This window comes from Seriola aureovittata, chromosome 18, assembly GCF_021018895.1.
Source record: "Seriola aureovittata isolate HTS-2021-v1 ecotype China chromosome 18, ASM2101889v1, whole genome shotgun sequence".
Taxonomy (NCBI): Eukaryota; Metazoa; Chordata; class Actinopteri; order Carangiformes; family Carangidae; genus Seriola; species Seriola aureovittata.
The window spans coordinates 14625892-14642500 of NC_079381.1; the positions used below are offsets into that span (position 1 = coordinate 14625892).

Below are 16609 nucleotides of genomic sequence, written 5' to 3' on the forward strand. Positions count from 1 at the left end.
TGAGCCACACTGTTGCTCTGGGCAACATGTCCCTTTTGTTACCATTGAACACACACTGTAGTTTATTTTGAGTCTATCTCATATACACTATCCTGGTGGTGCAAGTACTCACTAGTGCACCGAATCCGCAGCAGGAAATAGTCCCCAACAAATACATTATTTACTTCTATTAAAGATTGCTAAAAACTACAAATTATCAAGCCTTTTTTAAAAATGAAAACATACTGTGTGTTTTTATGTTTTACATAATCAACTTCAGTAGAAACAAATAGGCTTGGGGCTACAGAATAGCTGTGACATTGTTATACGGTGTTGAATAAACATTGGTTTTCTTCTGTAGACGCTCCCTGATTTTATGTCAAGGATTCACCAATTAAAAAAATATAACAGCTTAAAGCCTAAGTATAACAACCCCACCACTTCTATTCAAAAAGCACATACAATACAGAATAAAACGGTCAGGCTCATGTATTTCACTGCATGGTTTAAAAAAAAAAGGTTTGACATGAGAGATTCTTGCTCTAGCCTCCTTATGTAGCCTCGCTCCCACCCTGCTTGCTGACCCCCTTGCTGCCGTCCCAGCAGCCAGCTATAATGTGCTGGTACTTGACCATCCTTGTGTATTTGGCCTTACTAAATGCCCTGCGTTGGCGTAGCTTTGTAATGTTCTCTCCACATTTTCATTCAGCCTGAGAGAGGAGTTAACGATCGGTTCAAGGTAAATAACTCACGCACCACGTACTGTTTGTGTCCATAGTTTCTGTATGGTGTCGAGAATGAAGTACGAGAGAGAGAGAAAAAAAAAAGAGTGGGAGGAGTGTGTTTAGCTGTGTAGGTGAGCGTCACCCTACTGTTGTTTGTGGCAGTGGCCTCTACTAGGAGCTGTGTCATTACATTTTACTGTGCTGCCGCATACATGTTAGTTTAGGTACGCATGTGTGATACATACAGAAGCTGACAAATGTGATGTTGAGGGTGACTTTTGACTGCTGGATGTTACTCAAAATCTTTTTCTTTTGTCTGTGCATCCGTTTTTCTCTCAGGTGATCAGGAAGGGCTGGCTGACCATCAACAACATCGGTATCATGAAGGGAGGGGCCAAGGAGTACTGGTTTGTCCTCACCGCCGAGTCTCTGTCCTGGTACAAGGATGATGAGGTGAGATCCCACATACACACGAATTTAGATTTCTGTATTTGCATACTTCGAGTTTATTTTATTATACTGTATTTGTAAATGTTTTGTTCTGATGCCTGTTTGTGTGATTTATCTGTCAAAGGCCTGCTTGTCAAATCTTCAATGCTTCATTCGAACTGACAAGTGGGCCGTGTTTCTCTGCTTTGTTGTGTTTGCTAAAAACATTGCAGCACAAAACATTGGTAAAATAATGTGACAGCGCACGTAAAAGTTTGTTGCACGAGGGTGGGTATTTAGCAAGAAAACAAAAAACAGCCTAAAAAGGGAAAAGAAAAAACTCTGCAGAATTGACGGCAGCAAATTACAGGCAAAACTACAATTTAATTATTAAAAGTGACGTCTTAAAAAAAGCATTTGACAGGATAATAGATTATTGGAATACAAATACAGCATGACTGAATTTCTGAGGCTGATACCAAGATTCAAAATCTGATAACAAAATATTGCCTTTTTTCTTTACATATATCGCATAAAAACTTTTATGATTTAGTTATTAAAGAGTTGTAGCTGAGGTATACAGTATGATGTTAGCGAGACATTTTACAGTTGAAAAAATAAAGTTGTCACTGCCCTCTGGACCACAACAGCAGGGCCAGCCCTATAATCGAGAATGTCCTTCCCTGACTGACTGACTGACTGACTGACTGATAAATTTACACTATAGGTCAGCAGAGTGCCTCGTCACTGAGTTGGAGTTTCTGTATCAAACAGGTTCTATTTATGAAGGACAAAAAATGCCATAAGTATAAATAAATAAATAAATGCCAAAATGAGTAATTAAAATATATAAATATTTGTATTTCTACATTTATTTATTTATCCATTTATTCATTCATACATTTATTTATTTCTGCATTTCAGGATTTATTCATGTATTTATTTATGTATTTATACATTTTATTTATATCTACATCTATTTATTTATTTCTGTGTCTGTATGTTAATTAGGTAATTAGGTAATTGGTCCTTCCTCAGTCTAAAGCCGGATTGGTTATAGCGGTGTGATTGATTGGATTACATGTTTGGAATGAAATTTCAATCATAACTCCAACCCAGTGATTTTCATTCCAATAAACTCCAATGACTATTGTGTAATCTTGTAATCTGACTAATACTTTGTGGTACACTGAGACGTGACATTTTACTGCAAGAGCAATGTATCTGCGTCTTTACTGCACAACCTTTAGACATCATCACCCAAAAACTATGCATCTAATGTAACAACAGCACTTGTATCATATTTTCCAGCAAATTACAAAACCAGCAGAATTATTTCAGTGTTTTTTCTCCACCAGTTTCTTTTCCAGTTTCTGGTCCAAAAGTCATTCCAGCTCATCCCACCGGCAAATATGACTATCGGTCAAGTTCAGTGGTTGTCCTCTGCACACAGACATGATTTGACCCTACATGCTTTGTTACTGGGCTGACTGGTCAAAGCGGTGTCCCATGATGCTTTGCAGAACTATTAGGAGGTAGCCACAGTCTCACTGTCTCCAGACCTTAGCCACAGCCGCTCAGCTCGCTGACATAAGGCTGTGTGTGTGTGTGTGTGTGTGTGTGTGTGTGTGTGTGTGTGTGTGAAGGTCCTTTCCAAAGAGTCAGGACCCCCCAGTATGTCAGACACCGAAGCTGGCATACACATGTGCATACCAGAGCCCCCTGCCCTGCCCTGTTCCCAATTACACACACACACACACACACACACACACACACACACACACACACACACACAAGCTGCTTCTAATAAACTTACTTCATTTCAAAGAAGGGGCACAGAGTAAGAGAGGGACTGAATTGTAGGGGAGACGAGGGGAGGAGACAGGAGTGTCTCTTGTTAGCTGGTTAGCAGCAGGAGTAACAAGGACCATGTGAAGGGAGAGAAAGTGGGGAGAAGAGGGGGAAGGCAAGGAGGTGGAGGAGGTGGAAAAAGGGTTGGTGTGGACTTTTATATCCTCCCTTCTTACCTTTTTCCCATCGTTTCCTTAATACATTCTCAAAACTTCATCCCAAAATCCAGAACAAACTCTTCTTCATCCTCATCTCCCCGCATCCATCTGTCCATTCCCTTTCTGTCTCAGTCTTTCCTTGTCACCCTCTTGTTCTACTCTGTCCCCTCCCTCCATCTCTCCCTCCCTGCTTGTGCTGTATATTTATTTGAACATGGAAAAAAAACGAGGGCGCGGAGAGACCCAAAACCAACACACAGTGCTGGTGTTGAAGCTCAGCGCCACGGCTGAAGGGTACCACAGCACTGCAGAAAGAAAAGAACAGGAAAATGAGACAGAAAAAAAAGGAACTTTCCATTATGTTTCCTATCCAAGTTGAACATTTTTATACAGTCCAGTCACACACACACACACACACACACACACACACACACACACACACACACACACACACACACACACACACTAGAGGTTAGAGTACTCATGAGGGCTTATACTTACATGTGCACCTGGGTGGATACTTGCCAAAATACACACAGTTGATAAAAAGCTGGAAACAGTTTTATGTTAAGATTAATGGCACAAAAAATTTTTAAAAAAATCGTATGACTGCCTGCAGAGAAAAACAGATTTTGTGCATCTTTTTCTGTAGCTTTATACAAACACATTGACATGTTTCTTTATACTAACAGACAAAACAGCACAGTGCCGTTTTATTGGTTGCCTCTCGTCATGGGGAAAACCCTTGCTGTAGTCTGGCAACACACACACACACACACACGCGCACACACAAGCACACACAAACACACACACACATACAAACACACACACACACACACAGACACACACACACACACACACACACACACACCCCTAGACACTAATAATAACTTTCAACCCAACAAGTGGTGCCAGGATGTTTTGGTTAGTGTGCATGAATGTGTATGCGTGTGTGTGTGTGTGTGTGTGTGTGTGTGTGTGTGTGTGTGTGTGTGTGTGTGTGTGTGTGTGTTTCTAGAAACCTTCTGGTCTGTATTACCACAGGACATGCCGATTCTTTGAATCAGGCTAAAAGCCTCCCCAAAGCAGGGAGAAAGAGAGAGGGAGCGAGATGTACAGTAAACGGAGAAAAAAAATGGTTGAAAAGAAAACAAAAATGTACTTAAAAAAAAACAGACACCACTGTGATGTTATAGATTCTCAGCACAAGTGATATTCATATAATCGTATGAATCAGATTTTAAATTTATACACGCGTGTGTACAAAGATATTTTCCCCGTTGACATTAACACACGGACACACAAACAGAATAAATGGCTTTTCTGTCCTTTAGTGGTTGTAGGATCTATTTTCTTTGGGTGCCCTTTTGGCTCTTAGTGTGTGTGTGTGCGTGTGTGTGTGTGTGTGTGTGTCTGCCTGGGTGTGTGTGTGTCTGCCCGGGTTTCCCTGGTCCTGCTGTAAAGCTGCCAGAAAGCCAGACTCGCCTGGTGATCCCAGCTGTAAACATCCTGGGGGGAAACAGCAGACTGCTGCTTTAAACGCACTCACCAGAAACATGCAGCCTGCTATAGTGTGTGTGTGTGTGTGTGTGTGTGTGTGTGTGTGTGTGTGTGTGTGTGCGCTTGTACGTGTGTGTGTGTGCTTGTGCGTGTGTGTGTGTGTGTGCTTGTACGTTTGTGTGTGTGTGTGCTTGTGCGTGTGTGTGTATGTGCGCTTGTACGTTTGTGTGTGTGTGTGCTTGTGCGTGTGTGCGTGCCTTTTTTTGCTGTGTATGTGCATGCACTTATATGTGGGTGTGTGCTTGTTCCCGGGGCAGTGACTAAATTTCAAAAAAAGCTTGTGTGCATGGTGGTAGGGCTCTAAATGGAAACAGGTTGGTTTGTGGTTTTCATTCCTGTAGACGATGCTCTGTGATGGGACACCGTGTGAATGTGTCTGCCCTCTACTTTGCTTTTGTGTATTTTAGACAGATAAGGGGTTCAAAACGGCATACGCAGTGGGTTCACTTTATCAGAGACACGCAGGCTGGGAGTCAAACTGCGGCCCCCGACGAAGAAGAAGCAGAAAAGAAAACATAATAGAAAATGAGACAGGGGGTCTTGCTAGACTTGTTACGGTTCACATGATGTCACCTACAAACACTAAAGCCACAAACAATTTTCTGTCTTTTTTTGGGAGAGCTATACAAAGCCTGGCGAACAGACAATGACAGAGTGGCTGCTCTTTCAGCATTTTTTTTATTTTTTTTATGGTGGCTTCCTGCCTCTCTGCACATTACATGGTCATTTGAGGTAAAGCAGCCACAAGTTGATGCAGGGACGGCAGAGACGTAATTGTACATTTTGGTCAAGAGTGCAGTGTGATGTTGGGGGTTTACTGTGTGTTTTAGTTATCTTTTTGGGTAAGTGTTCATTTTTTGTGTGTGTGGTTGAACTTTTTCTGGTTTCAGTTCTCAGTTTTTAGATCTTTTGGTTTTGTATAAAAAGAAACAACAATATGTTGAGAATGTCACTTATATTTATTTGTGTTTTTTTAAATATATTTATATAATTCTGTAGTTCAATATAGAATTTCCCATTTTGTGTATTATCATAGGTGTAATTTTTGTGACCCTTTAATTGCTTTTTAATCTGCTTGAGAAAGAAAAATAGAAACAGAGTCAGATAGATATCCAAACATCTTTATTTTTTTTATCTTTTCATCTTCATCAGATTTCACTTTTAGGTCAATGACAAATCAAGCAATACAAAAAAACGATACAAAGCAAAATAAAGTATAATCTCATTTCTCTTTATAGCAACTAGTTTAAAAAAAACTTTAGGACTTATGTATCCGTCTTTCATAAATCCATGCCAGACGAGGGCCAGGCCTCTGTGGTGGGGCCTTTGGATGCTTTATTTAGGCTTGCGCTGGCCTCGTCCAGATGGACGAGGGGTGGTGCTGCGTGTTCCCACAGCCTGATGTGCTCGTGTCTGCTGGATGCTCCTTTCGAACGTTGTCTCTCTCTCTCTCTCTCTCGCTCTCTCTCTCTCTTTTAGTGTCTTTGAGTCGTCCCGTGCTTCCCCGGCCAGCCTAACCAATGTGCAGACTACTGTACAACCACTACTTCCTGAACAGGTAGTCTGAACACTGGGCAGGCGGGCTGGGCGGCTGGAGGATGCTGTGGAGAAGCTTTTACCCATGCTCACACATTCAGTGCAAAGACGCTGTCAGACACACACACACACACACACATACACAGTAAAGTGTATACTCACTGTGAATCCAGTATCAGACTCTTGAGTCCAGCTCCTCCTGCTCTCACGGTCTGAGTCCTGCAAAGTGCTGATTAGGCTGATTGAGCGAGCAGGAGGAGAAACAGCGTGTGAGGGATGGATGAAGGGGGGCCAACAGGGAGGTGGAGAGGTTAGACAGAGGTGATAGCCACTGATTGGTAGATTCAACGACATTCCCTCCTGTGAGAAGCAGCATTCCTCACTGAGCTCTGGAGGAAACCAAAACGTTGGCTATACCAAATACCAGTGACAATCATTTAATAAATCTGATGATTTGATCGGAGCCTTCTGTGAATTGTCAGGGGTATTATTGGTCAAAACTGTCAATTACTGTCAATTAAGTTCTTTTTCAACCGAGAAATGATTAGATTGAGGAAAAGTACCATTTTCTTGGCAAAAAACCTTTCTAGGTTTGTTTAGTGAAAAAACATTCACACACAAAAATACAGAGACGAGCATTAATGTATACACACAAGGTCATACCCCATTTAGCTCAAATTTACACAACCTAAACTCTGTCTGCCCCCGCTGACCCCCCGGGCCAAAAATAAATAAATAAAGGCCAGGATGTTTTACAAACTGTTTAAAAAAACTGATAAGATGAGGCTGTCAGTGCTCTTAGTTCCTGGTTAGTAACTGATCAGGGAATAGTTGTGGTCAGATGAGCTCACGCCAAGTCTCAGCCAAGTCTGACCCAACACCTCCCACTAAAACACTCTAACATTTAGTCTCCTTGACACATGACATACGGAAAGAAGTTTCTCCTTGCGGAGGGAATACCTGTGACTGGATGATCATCCTTTCTCTTCTTCACATCTTACTGTCTTGAATGAAGTCTCTTCTTTTTTGCTTGGCACTTGTTTCGTCTCCTTCTTGGCTAGCTACCGCCATTTCATCTCCTGACGTCCTTTCGTTCAACACTGCCGCACCGTTGAGCCAAAAACCTCACAGATTGTGTTCAAATGCTACCTCTGCGTCTTTTTTTTGGATTTGTCTTCCGAAGCTTCCCAGAGCGGAGAGAAAAAGAGAGAGAGAAAAAGGCGCTCTAATAGCGAGCAAGGTGAACCGGCTAGAGGCTCAACGTGGCAAAGGACTGGCCACCAAGTTTCCCCTTCGAGAGACAGAAGGAGAAAAAGGAACGAGAGAGAGAGGAGATATGGAGGGAGAAGGAGGAGGAGCTCGCCGGCCCCCCATTTTTCCTTTCCTCTCTCCTCTCTTCTTCTTCTTCTCCTTCTCTCTCCCCTCCTTCCCTCTGTCTGCCCCCCCCTCTTTCTTTCTTTTTTTTTTCACTGACTTTTTGGGAGAAAGTGGAAGGTCAAAGGTGAACAGGAAGTGAGACACATTCATTTGGCATGTGCGTTGTAAAGTTTAGAAAGGGAGTGAGGGATTGGCTGCTGACGGAGGGAACTTTTTTAGTGGAAGCGTATGTGGGCAGATGGGAGGATGTCTGCGTTTGTGCGCTCACGTGGAGGCATATTAAGCGTCTGCATGTTCTTCCCTTCCCATCCAGTCTATGTGCATCTCTACTTATGGTACATGTGAGTGCATATGTGGTTTTTGAGTGATGGATATGTGTGTAGGAGTGGGGCTGGATGAGAGCTGAGGCTCCACGGTCTTTGTAGCCAGGGCAGGAATGTCGGCGTTTTCTTGGCAAGCAGGAGGAAGCCTTGTAATAACTCCAGATGTGCAGCCCTGTGGTCTCCATCTCTCTCTTGCTCCCTCTGTTTTTACTTCTAAAGCTGATTTCCTCTCCCTGTCCGACTCGAATAAAGAGCCCTTTATGCAGCTCTGCAGCCTTCCCGATACACACACACACACACACACACACACTCACACACACACACACACACCCGCACACACGCACACACACACAGAGGCGGGGGGGTGGGGGGGTGGGGTGGTTTGGGGGGCTGGTTGGAGGGGTGACATAATACTGGTAAATCAGAAGCAGAGCAAGAGAGGTTGTGTGTGTATGTGTGTGTGTGTGTGTGTGTGTGTGTGTGTGTGTTTGGACGAGAAGGAAAAGTTTGTGTGACTCACAGTTAAGACATACTGTAGTCAAAATTTGCCTCCTTCACCTTCATTTCACACACACACACTCACACACAGTCATGTTTAGGTTTGGTTCTTCTGGCAGGAGTAATTAATGCTAGTGTTTCCAGGTGTGTGTGCCTGTATCTCTGAGTGTGTGTGTGCGTGGGTGCGCGTGTGTGTGTGTGTGCAGAGGTGGCCAAGGCAGTGTGTTTGTTTTAGCTATGGTTTCTGAGCTCCGACCTGAGCTCCAAATCAAAGCAGGTCTGATCTCAGGAGAGACGAGTCAGCAGTACTGGCAGAGACGGAGGGATGTGGAGGGGAAAGTGACAGAAACGGAGAGGAGAATGGAGATGAAAGAGGGACGAAGAACTTAAAAACGTGGGGCAAAAAGGAGGCAAAGAGCGGAGAGAGAGAGAGAGAAAAACGTCAAATGTGTCTGAGAAACAAACCAGAAAAAGAGATAATGACATGAATCAATCCTCACTGGATGATTGTTGCAGTTTAGTTTCGGGTTCAGGGATTGAAAGGAGTGCATTTTAATGGGTGGGTGGGGGAAGCACTGCGGTTGCACCAACATTGTTTCCACTGTTTGGATGACCAGGCAGGCAGCTTCCTTCTCAAACTCTTACTCATTAAAGCCAGAAATACTGAGAAAGTATGCACACACACACACACACATCAAGTGTAATCTGTGATTCCACGTTATTCTGTGTTGTCATGAAAATACTGCCGGTTAATACCGTCACGAAAAACCTCAAGTTTCTGACTTTGCTTTTCCCGTCTTCGTATTTTGATATTGCATTAAGGCGGATGACTCTGTCAGTTCATGTGGGTGTAATTGTATCTTTTGTGTGTTTGCATCAGTGTGGCGAGGCTGAGCTTGTGAACACTGTGCTGTAGATTTATTTGAGAGTGTGTATAACACACTGGCCAAACCCCATAAAGGCCGCCCCCAAAATGTGATCCCTTGTATTTCATGCGAGTGTCATCAGTCAGCTGTGTTTTGGTGAAGCTAGTTTTTTCTAAATAGCTCATGAGATAGCATGTCAAATAGCTATTATTCTTGTTGGAAAAGACGAATGTGATCCGTATAATAGCTTGGTTTTATATCGTGTCATTATCATTTCTCTGTGGAAATAAGAAACCAAGAAACTGTCCAGCATATTTCAACTATTGTCCAAAAAGATAGTGGTGTGGTCAAAGTGTAAGGAATAAGATATCCATTTTGGGAAATAAGCTTCTTTGCTTTCTGGCAGAGAGTTAGATGACAACATTTATATCATTCTCATTTTGTGTGTTATAATATAGGGCTACAGCCGGTTAGCTTAGCTTGGCATAAAGACTGGAAACATCTTGTCTGTCTCTGTCCAACGGTCAAAATCCACCTAGCAGCATCGCTAAAGCTCACTAGTTAACGTGTTATACGATTTTTGTTTAATCTGTGCAAAAAACCAAAGTGTAAAAATAACAACTCACCATTTTATGGTATGGGTTATATGTCGGGTTGTTTTTGTTCAACCAGAAAGCGAATATGTGCATTTCCCAAAATGTCAGATATTTCCTTTAAGATACACTGAAGAAACTATGAAAGTATGTTTAATTTCATTACATTTTATTATAATTTTCCACATTGCTCCTAATCCCACTTGAATGCCTAATGCTTGCTTTTTATATATTTTATACTTTTGAACAGAAGCAAAGTCTGTACTTGATATCTATACTACTGTTTACAAAACAAAAAAGAAGCCAGCTTGATCATCTTTGCTTATTTCACCTGCCTTTTTAGATATAAAGAATACAAGGCTCAGAGATGTCAGACACAGCCTACATGAAGGTACACAAAGGTTAGAAACTGTAAAACTACAGAATTTAATAAAGGTAAAAAAAAAAAAAAAGAGCATGGATGTGGCAAAGAAAACTGAAACTTTTAATGGAGAATATGATGAAAGAATTGTAACAATTCTACCAAACCAGTGATGAATAAATAATGGTCTCACATTGTAAAAGAAAACAATAGAAAAAGTGGGTTAGAGACTGTAAAAGAGAAGCAAGAGCTGAGTGATGACCGCAGCATGTCTGAGGGAGCCGAGGAGGTACAAAGGCTGGTTTGTGGATATTTCCGAGTTTATCTCGTCTGACTGATGAGAATAAATGAGTCATGTATGTTTTTCTTTATGTAAATTATCGTTTTCCCCTGATTGTTCCCTGTATATCCACAGATCCACAACATCATGTCAGTACGAAAATCATTAGAGAAACAAAATCCAGGATTAGACCCAAACAGACACAGGACAGATAAAAAAGAAACCGCAGTGTGGATTTAATGTATGTTGGCATGTTGTTTACTCTCTCTCTCTCTCTCTCTCTCTCTCTCTCTCTCTCTCTTTCTTTCTTTCTATCTCTTTCTGTGTGTGTGTGTGTGTGTGTGTGTGTGTGTGTGGTGAGACTCTGCAGGCTCACTCCCTCTTTTGAAGGAGGGCTGACAGTGTTTATTAAGACCTGATACATATTTCTGGTATTCTGTGGTTGTTTTATAGCATTTGAAGAATTTATTCCCATGTTGCATGTATCTGTATTTATGGCAACTTTATTCTTTTTTGTTATGTAGCATTATTTTTTAAATATATTTTGTCGTAATGACTGACTTTTCCATGATTTCATGAATGAGATACAACTGGATCTTGAACCTTGACATAAGTGAGAGATTTCATGTTCATAAATATCAAGTTTTACAAGAATAAAATTTACTGTATATGTGTTATGTTAAAACAAATCTTTCTCCACCCTTGGAACTGACCACCATTGGCACAATCATGTCATAAAAATCACTCAGTTCAAACACACCCTGTGTGTTTTACCCTGTGTGTAGTATGTGTACAAGTTTGACTTAGAGGTGCAGATTTTATATTCTGGCAGTTCATTTTAGGATAAAAAATATTTCAGCTGTTAATTGAGCTCCCACTATGTTTGGGTTATGCATCGCTGATGGTCAAGAGACTGTTATGTGTCAGGAGCAAAATCATTGCACATGAAGCCCCATGTGTGAGTTCAAAGCATGTTTGCATTTTGGACTCATATGTGAACGTTTTACGTCTGTGTATTCTGACATCACGTGTTTACCTCAAAAGGTGAATGTTTTGGTTTGTAGGTCCATAATAGTGCATATTTTATGTACCCGCCATCACATCAGATAATATTTGTTTCACATGTGAAGACGTAGAGATGATTCACAGGCCTCATTTGTCATTTTGACGTGGATTTTTAAGTAATTTCACATGCTCACACATGAATATAAGTATATACATTTACAAATGTAAGTTCACATGAGTTTTTGTGAGGGAACTTTGAAATATTCCTCAGGTTTCCCTTTTACTGAGAGCCTTGTGCCAAGTACGCACACACACATCAAACACACACCAAACACACACAGGTTGAACAGAGCATTTGTCCTCGATCAGACAAGAGTCTGTAGACGTGTGGGGATTTTCACATGTGTTTATGTGGTTAGTGGACTGGGGTCTCCCCCCCCTCTCCCTCCTCCTCCTCTTACTCTTTGGTGGTCACCGATGATTGATCACATGTCCTGGCTGGCCCGAAGGTTGTTACACTGACCCTCTGCAGAAGTAAACGCAGAGCAGACAATTAACTGCTTAGCAATTAGCTGCTAAACAGGAAGGTGCCACTGACCTGCCAGCCCACATTCGACCGGATCGCTGTCTCAATGTGTCATTGTCATGTAGACACCACGTTTCCTTTTCTCCGTGAAGACGTTTATTTTTGTTTGCGCTCGTTCCCACAGGAAGAGTTTAGCAGAGCACAAAGGCTGTCACTTTTTAAAAGAGAAATGAGGAGGCAGAATCAGCTGAGATTGGACAATGAAAAAGAGCAAGTTTCCACCAGCCAAATAAAACATAAGACACATTAAACTCTGAATTTGTGATAAGAAGAAATAGTGCGAATTTATGTTTCTTATCCCTGTGAAACTGGACACTTCAAATTAGATTTGTTATCTAGTAGCACTTTGCATGATATATGAACTACTAGAAAGTGTGGACACTGGCACGCTGCCCAAGGTGATTTGTTATTTGCATTATTGCACAACCTTGTAGCTCGATGAGTCACGAACAGCTGTGTGTTTTTACACATTGTTCCAGAATAGCTCCACTCTAGGTGTTCCCAATCGTAATTTTCTCTGCTAAATTGTTCACTGTCGCTGATTTGAATGTTGGCAACGTTCGCAATTTATTTTAAATGAAGTCCAAATGGGATTAAGTCAAATGAAGTTTCTTCAGATGCTGTTTCTCAAAGACTTATTAGTCATAGACCAAACACTGAATAAGCATGTGTTAGTGGGTTTTTGATTTTATGCAGAACCAGTCATATCTGTAGAGTTATCTGGAAAAGTTAATTATGTTCATAAAAAATGATTTTCTGTGACAAGAGTTCTTTATAAACTAGTTTAATTGGACTGAACCATACTAATTTGGTGTTGAGCATAGATGCTAAACAAGGTTTTCCACAAGAGCTTCAAACCCAACGAGTCTCATTCTTTTTACCTCTTTCCACATCCCCATCATGTAAGACTTACAGAACTGCTCTCTGTGTTTCTTTTCTTTTTCTTTTTTTTTTAAAAGTAAGAACTCAATAGGGGAATGGCAGAAGAATGGAGGGAAAGAAAAACGGAGGGAGGTGAGGAGGAGGGTTGTGAAAATTGCCGTTGGCTGCCACCCAGGGCCCAGTCTTTGTGGTAATGAAGGGTTAGAAGCAGCGTTATTGCTCCCAGATGCCGTCCGGGTTCTCCGCAGCCCTTTGAAGCATGGCCCAAGTCACCAGACTCCCGTCAACATACGCACTACCACACACACATACACACACACACTGAGACATGCAGCCTCTTAAAACAACATGGATGCCGTTAACGACTATCTTCTTGGTTTTGCCCACCAAACTGCTCAGATTTGTTTCAAGGTGTTAATTGGATACTGATTACGTAAGGCCCCCGTGTGTTTTTGGTGTTCGGTGTGTGTGTGTGTGTGTGTTTGTGTGTGTGGGTGTGGGAGGCCATATTTCAGCCACATTTTGAAATCATGTTTGAGTCTTTGAGACGTGTTTTTTTGGAAGGTGTGCACAGTGGTGAAGTGCCTTTATGAATCCAGAAGTGAACTTCCTCTGGCTTTTCATAATTAGCCTGCTATTACTCACTAGCAAAACAAAACCATGGAAAGTACTTTGCATACACGCTGCTCCAAACACCATAGGTTAACTACAAAGCGCACTGCCTCGTCTCCTGCGTGTGTGTGTGTGTGTGTGTGTGTGTGTGTGTGTGTGTGTGTGTGTGTGTGTGTGTGTGTGTGTGTGTGTGTGTGTGTGTGTGTGTGTGTGTGTGTGTGTGTGTGTGTATGTGTGTGTTTGTGTTTGTGTGTGTGTGTGTGTGTGTGAATGAATGAGAGGAAAAATTTTGAATGTGTAGAGGTTCAGACAAAAAGGACATATCACACATCACACCATGGTTCAGGTGTAAATGAAAATAATTTATTAAGCTATTTACAAAAATGAACGGATGTGAAAATCAGTAATGTAGGTCGGTGAGAATAGTATAATGTCATACGCCAAAAAAAAAAAAAAAAAAGACTGAGCATGTCAACTGTTATAGGTTTCAAACCCAGCATCCCAGGTCAAAGGGTTAGTTCACAGTTAGTTAGTTCACAAATTATAAAAAGACATTTTCTCAACAAGCTCTGGTGGTAGCTAACTCAGGTTTTCTACTCTCTGATTTCTGTTTGCAAGGTGATTGTAATTTGAATTTATACAGTGTTTAGGAATTTAAAAAAACAAAACATACAAAATCATACAACATGTCTTTCCAGAATCAGGGTTAATCATTTTTAAGTAAGTAGGCGTTCATGGCTGCTGGTTGGTCCACTGCAACACCCCGAGCATCGTCTGCAACGGGTGTTTGTGTGCTCGCGCTAACGTGACATTAGCAGAGTCACACTGATGTATCAGTTGCCACTGTTAGGTACACCTGTAATATCTAATATAATCCAATACACCTGTTCTGCCGTAAAGTTTATGATGCCTATAATTATGAGGTTTTTTTTGGTTGACACAGTCATAGAGGTGTTAATTCAATTATATGTTTTAGCACTGAGGTCATAGTAGGTGGTGGTGTTGTACTGGACTGCATTATAATCAGGGGTGTTTCTAACATTCTGTCCACCTCATGATTGGATGACAAAATATTAGAAACACCTTTTATTAGGACCCCGATAATAAACATATAAATGAATTTGCACATTTCCAATAACGTCAACAAGAACGGAACATTTTAAACTTTATCAAAGTAGAGCTGTTATGTTGAATTACAATAGACTGTACATGTGTATCTAATAAAGAGGCCACTGGGTGTATATTTTACTGTAGTTTACACAGTCAATACATTAGAGGTTGGTGGAGGAAACAGGGCTGCACCCTGAACCTCCAACACCTCCATCCAGCAGCGGGCACATCTTACTTTGGACACCATGGTTCAAAACTGCCGCCCTGAACGCCGGGCTGAGTCACCACAGTGCAGCCGTCAGAGCCAGTTATACGACATCCGTGGAGCCACACGGACTCTTACAGGTGGCGAGTACTTCACCAAAAGCTTCCTTATTGCTGTGAGCATAATATGTTTGGATGCTGCAGTGGACATGAGGCGCCATGGACATGACATTGTCCAAAACATTTCCACCCGCAGCACCTTCCAAAAGCAGTGGAAAGAGGCTTTCCCAGGAAAGAACAGACTCTCAGTGGAGGGGCTCATGAAGGAAAAGGGACTCGCAGCAAAGGGCTGCAATTATACTGCTGTGAGTTAGTAAGTTAATAATAATATGTCACACATTCAAGACAGAAAGTAAGATTACAGACAAAAAAACGAAAGCACTTAATATAGATGTCTGGAGGTATTAATGAGTTCATTACTTCAGTTGATACTGTGATTACATGGTGCATATTCTTAGATACATCTGTATAATCAAATCACCCGTTTGTTTCTAGGGCTCTGGCAAAAATGCAGAAACACTGTATTTATTTTTTCTCTCTTTTTTTTTGTGCAATGTAGCAGTCATGGCTTTTTAGTCTTCAAAAAAACTCCATTTCACTCCCAGTTTGCTCCTTGCATGCAATCTTGACATGCATACACTTTAGATTGTACACACATGAATACACATATTTTGTGTATTACGCCAGAGCTGTTACCATGGTGATTAATGTAAACTGAACAGAAGTCTCTTGACAAGCCCAGTAGTGCAAAACCATAGCCTGCATCACTGGCCGTGTGTGTGTGTGTGCGTGTGTGTGTGTGTGTGTGTGTGTGTGTGTGTGTGTGTGTGTGTGTGTGTGTGTGTGTGCGCGCGCCCATCTTTCTGATTCACTCTCACTGAAGTAAAGCGCTGCAGACAAAAGTCAAATAAAGGGTGTGTTTCTTTCTCATATCTGTGCATCTGTATGTGTGTACGTGTGACTTTGTTTTCTCGTGTGTTCAGTTTCTGAAATCTGAAATACTTTTGCCTGCTCATGCTGACTGGATTTTATGGGAACATATGGGAAAGTGCTCAATCCCCAACTTCCCCAAAACACATAAAAACACACACATGCAAGATGTGCTTGATTGGCACAGAGAAAAACCTTGATAATCTGTCTAAAGTGCGTTTCAGAAGTCTGTGTATGACGTTAAAATAACGTTCATATATGCACGCTTTCTTATCGTTTTTCTTTCTTGTTTATATGTGCACTAAACTCAATTCTTCAACTATTCTCACACCCAAATAGCAGCTCTTACTACCTTAATACAAAATGATAATGGATCTTATTACATCAAGTTTCTTTTGTCATATATCCTTTCTGCCACTGCTTTAGGAGTTCAGTTTCTCTGTACTTTCCCCACATCATGCACACACTCACACACTAGCCCCCCCCCACCCCAAACCCCCCACCCCCACCCCCACCCCCACCGACCCCTCCCCACCCCCACCCCCTAACCCCCACCCCTCCTGCTTCCAACTCTCCAGACTGGATTTACTGGCCAGAGGAGAGGAAAATGTATGAATCAGTCCAAGGCTGCTCACTCCCAGGGAGAGGGAAAGCCAGAGAGTGAGGGGAACAAGGGAAAAGAGG

The 16609-nt window shown here is 41.7% G+C and overlaps 1 protein-coding gene and 1 long non-coding RNA gene across 14 annotated transcripts in view; one reads left to right on the top strand and one right to left on the bottom strand.

Annotated features, from left to right (window-relative positions):
- The window catches only part of dnm1a (dynamin 1a), a 54019-nt gene that overhangs the window by 27871 nt on the left and 9539 nt on the right, over positions 1-16609 (top strand). For 9 of the 13 annotated variants that reach the window (XM_056403891.1, XM_056403890.1, XM_056403889.1 and 6 more), the window contains one exon: positions 1044-1157. In XM_056403891.1, the coding sequence (XP_056259866.1) occupies positions 1044-1157 (114 nt within the window). Of the gene's footprint in view, positions 1-688; positions 719-1043; positions 1158-16609 lie in introns of all 13 variants that reach the window. The other 4 variants (XM_056403886.1, XM_056403885.1, XM_056403883.1 and 1 more) reach the window with 1 other exon arrangement.
- LOC130186657 (uncharacterized) lies at positions 5808-7555 on the bottom strand. Its single transcript, XR_008830317.1, has 2 exons — positions 7199-7555; positions 5808-6349 (listed from the first exon to the last, which is right to left on the bottom strand). It is a non-coding gene; the product is annotated as an uncharacterized LOC130186657 (long non-coding RNA).